The following is a 6000-nucleotide window of genomic DNA, read 5'->3' on the forward strand; positions in this document are numbered from 1 at the left end:
ACAAATGATAGACTTCTAAGGGGGCAGGGATTCCTAAGAAACTGGGTTCCGATTGGCCTAGAACTTGAAGGGGCGGGGCCTCTCCCACTAAGTGGATTCCAGAGGGGTGGGGCTTCGCCGGGAAGACCTCGGGGAGCGGGGCCTTGTAGAGATGAGGCTTCCCGGAGGAGGGGCTTCCCTGGGATGTACCTTCCCGAGGGCGGGGTCTTGCTGAGGTGGGAATTCCCGGGGGCGGGCCTCACCTGCGGCGCAGAGTTGGTGCATGCGCAGGTAGCTGATGGTGAGGCGCATGATGGAGGCCTTGTCCAGGTGGGCGCTCACCCCGCGCGCGAAGGGCAGCGTGTGCGCCAGCTGGTACAGCACCTCGGTCTCCTGGCTGCGCCGGCTGCGGGCCGCATCCCGGGACTTCTCCTTGCGCAGCTCCGTGCTCGACCTGCGGGCATGGGCAGCGTTCACTGGCGGCGCCCCGGGAAGGGAAAGAGTTGGATGGGACAAGCACGTGGGTTGCTGCCACATGGGGCTCGGGTTCAGAGAGCGCAGAGCCGCGACTGTGCTGGCCTCGCAGTGTGGCCCGGGCGAGTTGCCGGAGCTCCCTGGGCCTGGGTGGATTATACTGTGGAGTCGCTCCTTGCCTCAGGTTTTATCTTGTCCCCGCGCCAGCCCATGCTGCCCTCCGGTGCCTCACTCCTCTCCAAGGCGTGCCCAGGGCCGCTCTGTCCCCTCCCTGACTTATCTGCTGTTTATTCTCCGGGCTTGGGAAGACTGGGGAACAGGGAGGCCTCCGGCTGGGAGGGGGCTGGCAGAGCTGGCCAGGAGCCAGGGAAGGGAGGGCGCAAGAAGATGCCTGCAGCCCCCCAGGCCCCCTGCCCTACAGCCTCCCAGAACCCCCTCTTCTGCCCTTTCCCCTCCTCAGCTGAGCTGAGTCCTCAGGATCTTGGAGTACAGATCTCAAAGTCCAACGACCCACCAACAGGGGCCCTGCCAGGGTGACACAGCAAACCAACCCCAGGGCCAATGGCTAACCACTCATCGCTGCCCTTTAATCCACTTCAAATGCCTGAATTCTGCATGTGGGGTTGGGAGGAGAAGGATGAGTGTCATTTTTTTTTCAGAAATATTTGCCACTTATCCAGCTTTTACTATTAGGTCAGACCCTGTGACAAGTGTGTAACTTACATTAACCCATTTAACTCAGACATCCCTAGAAGGAAGGTAATAACATTTTCCCCATTGAACAGATGAAACCCAGGCACAGAGAGGTGCAGTGCTTGCCCACAAGGAGTGAAGCCAGGGTTTGAACGCTGGTCTTCCTAAACTCTTCAGTTTCCTCTGTTGTATGGCCCTGGGTTTATCTCCAGATTTTAGTACTTCTCCCTGTTTCTGCCACTGTCTTAAAAGTCAAACTCCAGGTCTGTCTGAATCCAAATTATAGTCTGGGGAAAAAAATTATAGAGTATATTACATATAGTATAGTATATGTAATCTTATCTATATTGATACTATTGATAAAACCATTAATAAGCAGCTATAAGTTGCTAAGCATTTATGGGTCTGGCATTGCACTAAGTAAGGATTCAGCCTATGTGTACTCATTCAATCCTAAGAAAGCCCTAGGCTTTCTTTAAACCTCCACTTTAAACCTCCACTTCACAAAGGTGAAACTGAGGCTCTGAAAAGTGAAGTCCTTTGCCCCAAAAGTCACAAAGCCATTAACTGGTGGAGCTGGGATTTGAAGTCAGGCAGTGAAGTTCCAAAGCCTTTATTCTTCTAATTCCTTTCTTGTGACGTCCCCGCCAACCTCCATGGACGCAAAGCTCTAGGAGGGGAAGCTGCCCCTTCCTAAGAGCCAGAGGAGACCACTTCTGGGGCATCAACCTCACCCCCAAGCAGGAGACCTGCAGCCCCACCCACAGGCATGATGGAGGGAGGGGAGTGGACTGTCCTGACTCTCCGGATGGGAAAGAACTCCTCAGTGCAAGTGGGTGGGAGGCACAGAAGGGGGCAGCTGGGTGGAGGGAGCCAGCAGTTGCCCTCATCCCCTCCCTCCTGGCTGATGGGGGGCAGGGGCCTCCAGTCCTGCTCTGCCCAGGGGACATTCCGTCCTCCTGTCCCGTTCTGTTCCAGCCCTGTTTGTCTTCCTGCCCAGAGGGTGGGGGTGGGTGGGCCTCACTGAGCTGGGGGCCCAGACAGAGGGAACAGGGAGCAGGAACAGGAACGGGGCTGGGGGGGTGGGGTTGGCCCCCCACCTCCCGGGCAGCTGGGCTCTATAATCCTCTCTGTGGCCAAATGACTCCTCCCTGCATAGAAGAAGCTAGCTGGTGGCTACAGCGGGACCCTCCTTCTAGCTCCCAGCCTGTTCTCCGGATGTTCTGACAGGAAGTGTGGCCTCTCACTTGCTCCACAGATGCCTGGTCTCTGGCCTTTCCCTTTAAACAGAGTCGGGGCTGGTTCCTCTGGTGCAGGGTTCCAATCTCAACTCCATTGCTTATCAGCTGTGTGACTTTGGACAAGTTGCACAGCCTCCCTGAGCCTAAGAACAGCACAAACTCATGGGGCTGTTGTAAAGATTAAATAAGTTAATATATGTCAAGGGCTTAGAACCGGGCCTGGCAATTGGTTGGCGCTATATAAAGGCTCAACTTTTATTATTCCCCCTTTGTCCACATCAGGGATGGAAGGCTTAGGAACATGGTGGGCACTGGAGAAACCCTCGGGCTTCAGTGGTAACCCCATGGTGTGGTGTGTGTATGTGTGCAAGTACACACGTGACTTAAACAACACCTTGCGAAGAAGACTAAATCATAGTGATACTACTGATGTTGATAGTTTTGGTGGATCAAACACTCATGAGCTTAGAGACCCCATTTAATCCTTTCAACAAACCCTAAGAACCTGGAAAAGTGATCTCCCTTGGACAGAGTCAGAAACCAAGGCTCTGAGCAATTGCATCACCCACCCAAGTAACCAAGCTAGTAATCTCAGGGCCCTCCACCAACGCGCAACTCTGCTCAACGCTTCTGTTAGTCTGACCACGTATCTGCTTCTACCCAGAACCCTGTCTGACTTGAACGCAGTTTATTGCTCACCTATCGGGTATCCTATCCCGAAGATGTGTCCCCTCACTGCTTCTCATCTTGAGCGGGTGCAGGGGAGGGGAGGTATAACCCTCATTTTCCAGGCTACAAAACTAAGGCTCAGAGAGCAGTCGCTGGCACAAAGCCACACAGCCAGGCAGCGGGTGAGCTGCAATTTGAACCCTGATTTGGGGGCCTGTGCTCTTAAATGCCATGCCTTGGTGGGCGTGCCACCCAACAGACCCCTGTCCTGCCCCTCCTCTGTCCATTGGCCCCAGTCCCTTCCCCTTGTCTCACCACTGCTGCCTCCAGATTTCCCCAGCTGGCCAGTCTCCCCAGCTGGCCCCATGCCCAGCCCTGGTCCGTCCCCTTGGCACTCTGCCCAGGTTGGGACGTGCAGCTGGAACCCTGCCACCCTTCCTCTGTGTTCCAGTAGAGAACGGGGGTGGAGCCAGGCTGGGAGGCCCCAGGGTAAGGCCTGGGAATGGGGACTAGGGCTTGGTGCCCCCCCCCCCAACCAGGAGAGGGAGAAGCCCACCTCTTCCCTTCCCTGAAGAACTTGCCACCCGAGAGCAAAGGCATGGAGAAGCGGGGACACCCTTCCCCACATTCAGGGCTACTCCTGGGCCTCTCTCTCCTTATATTCAGCTGGGTACTGGGGGTCTTGCAAAAAGTGTACAGGATTTGGCGGGGGCTTAGGTTGAATCCCTGCAGGGACTCCTCTTGGCATTGCCCCAAGGTGGCCTGAGAGGGTTTGGGTTTGAGAAGGGACTTGGGGTGGGGGTCGGTGGGAGTCTCTCTACCCCTAACTCTGCTCATTCCTAAGGACATGATAATCCAGTGGGGTGCCTGTACCCAAAGCCCTATGTTCTCTGGGAACCCTCTGACCGGAGGGGCGCCCTGGGCCTAGTGCCCATCAGGGACTTCCCAAGAATCATCCTTGCCTGGGGTGGGATGGCAAGGATGGAAGAAGGGAAGGGGGTAAGGGAGTATGGGGGGCCCACTCACCACCACCCTGACCCTCTTTGGCCCTAGCGCCATCCTAGCGGTGCAGCAGGGGATGGAACGTGGCTGGGGTCTGGGTGCGAGTTATGAGTGGGTGGTGTGTGGGCTCGGATGACACCACAGGAGAGGGCTGGCCTTGGATGGGGAGTGGGGCGTGCCCCAGCTCAGCCAAGAGGGGCCCCCACCTAGCCAGGAAGGGGTGCTGGGAGGGGCTAGGCCAGGGCTGGCCTAGAAGGGGTGGGATAGATTTCCCTGGCAGGCCTAGAGCCAGAGACTAGAATAGAATTGGGGGGTGTATAAGTGGGGGGAGTGAAAACATGGGGGTGTGGAAGGATCCAATCAGACCTGCGAAGCCAGGGAGGAGGGAAGGGGGTGAGGCTTCCTGGACGCCTCAGATTGGACAGGAGAAACCAAGGGCGTGGGATATTTTCCGGGGTCCCATGAAAACATGGTCAGATAGGACCCCCTGGCAGTGGACCCAGAGCACGAGTTCCCTGTGCTGCCCCAGCAAATATGCACCTGCTGGGAAGGGGAACACAGAAACCCACCACCTGTCCAGGATGACCCCAGCTGGGCACTGCGGCAGGGGGCGCTTCCCACAGCTTGCACTGAATCAGGCATAGCACCCTCTCTGCAGTCTTCCCCAAATAAGGCTTGGGCGCCCCTTCCCACTGTCACAGGGACTGGGTGGGAGTGGAGGAGTCAGATAAGAGGCTAGACTTTGGGAAGTGGGTCAGGCTGTTTTCTTGTTCTTAAAGGGGGTGACCCTACCTTCCAAAAGGCCCCTGGGAAGCGTCCCAAGGTGGCTTCTGAAATGTGACCGTCTCTGCCTATTTCTAGGCAAGTCAAGGTTTGAGAGACTGTCAGGGAGGGTCCAGTTAAAGAGGATCTCTCTTCTCTTGAACTCAGAAGCTGACTCCGCGTTCCAAGGGACTCCCTATATCTAGGAAGTTTCAATTTGGGGGTACCCCGGACCCCCTAGGACCCTAGGGGTCTGGTGTCAAAGAACAACCTCAATTCTGGGGGCTCGGACGCCAGAAGCGTCAGTATGTGGAGGGAGAATGCCTGCCGCAGAAGCCTGGGAACTGCTCAAATGCAACCACCCCCGATCCCGTGGGGACCCCGAGTTTCACCCCCAGTCAGGAGGGGAAGCGAACCCGGAACAGCAGGAAATCTAGGATCACGACCCCGATGTCGCTCCTGGCTAGAGGGGTGTGGCAGCTTGGACTTGGGGAAATGCCCCCACCCCTGCAGTCCCCTAGGGTGGAGGGTGCGGCGGGGATGTGTCTACAACCGCGCGCCCGTGTGGCCCTAGGCTTGCACCCGCGCCTTCCCCACCCGGCTCAGGGGTCGCTGGAAGAGGAGCCCCCCCAATTCTTATCATTCCTGCCCCCAAAGCCCAGTACCTTGCGCGCTGTAGCCCCAGCGCCATGACTCGCCAGTCGCCGCTCCGGAGCCCTTCGAGGCCCCTAGCCCCCTCCCCTGCCCTGCGAGCCCCCTCCCCAGCTCCTCCCCCTCCGAGCGGTTGGCTGCGCAGCGCCCGGCCCGCGGCTCTGGTTGGTTGACCGGTCTGTCACTTCCAGGAAAGAGGCGGGACAAGAGACGAAGACTTGGAATGCCGGGGGGGCGGGGGGGGGCGAGAGGGGTGTGTGTGTGTGTGTGTGTGTGTGTGTGTGTGTGTGTGTGTGTGTGTGTGTAGAGGGGGCGGGTGCCGTGGAATACACCCCCCCACACCCAGCCACACTCCTTGGCGCGGACTTCTCAGCAGTGTCGCCAGCACGGTGCAAGCAAGGTCGGCTGGCCGCGCCTTCTGGCCCAGTATCTCCCGCCAAGTTCCGATACCAGTACTCTTCTGAACCCACCGAGTTCACTCCAGCCCCCACCCTCTAACTCGCAACCCCGGCTCACTCCTCCATTTCCT

General features: G+C 57.8%; 1 protein-coding gene across 6 annotated transcripts in view; it reads right to left on the reverse strand.

The window, feature by feature from the left end:
* Nucleotides 1-5540, reverse strand: part of HIF3A (hypoxia inducible factor 3 subunit alpha) — a 31295-nt gene extending 25755 nt beyond the window's left edge. For 3 of the 6 annotated variants that reach the window (XR_010837776.1, XM_059045226.2, XM_067019271.1), the window contains exon 1: nucleotides 243-622. Coding sequence is in view for 5 of the 6 variants with exons in the window: in XM_059045226.2 (XP_058901209.1) it covers nucleotides 243-516 (274 nt within the window). In the remaining variant the exon portion in view is untranslated. The other 3 variants (XM_059045227.2, XM_067019272.1, XM_067019274.1) reach the window with 2 other exon arrangements.
* Nucleotides 5541-6000: the final 460 nt, after the last annotated feature.

The sequence above is a fragment of the Kogia breviceps genome, chromosome 18, assembly GCF_026419965.1.
Source record: "Kogia breviceps isolate mKogBre1 chromosome 18, mKogBre1 haplotype 1, whole genome shotgun sequence".
In the NCBI taxonomy this organism is placed as follows: domain Eukaryota; kingdom Metazoa; phylum Chordata; class Mammalia; order Artiodactyla; family Physeteridae; genus Kogia; species Kogia breviceps.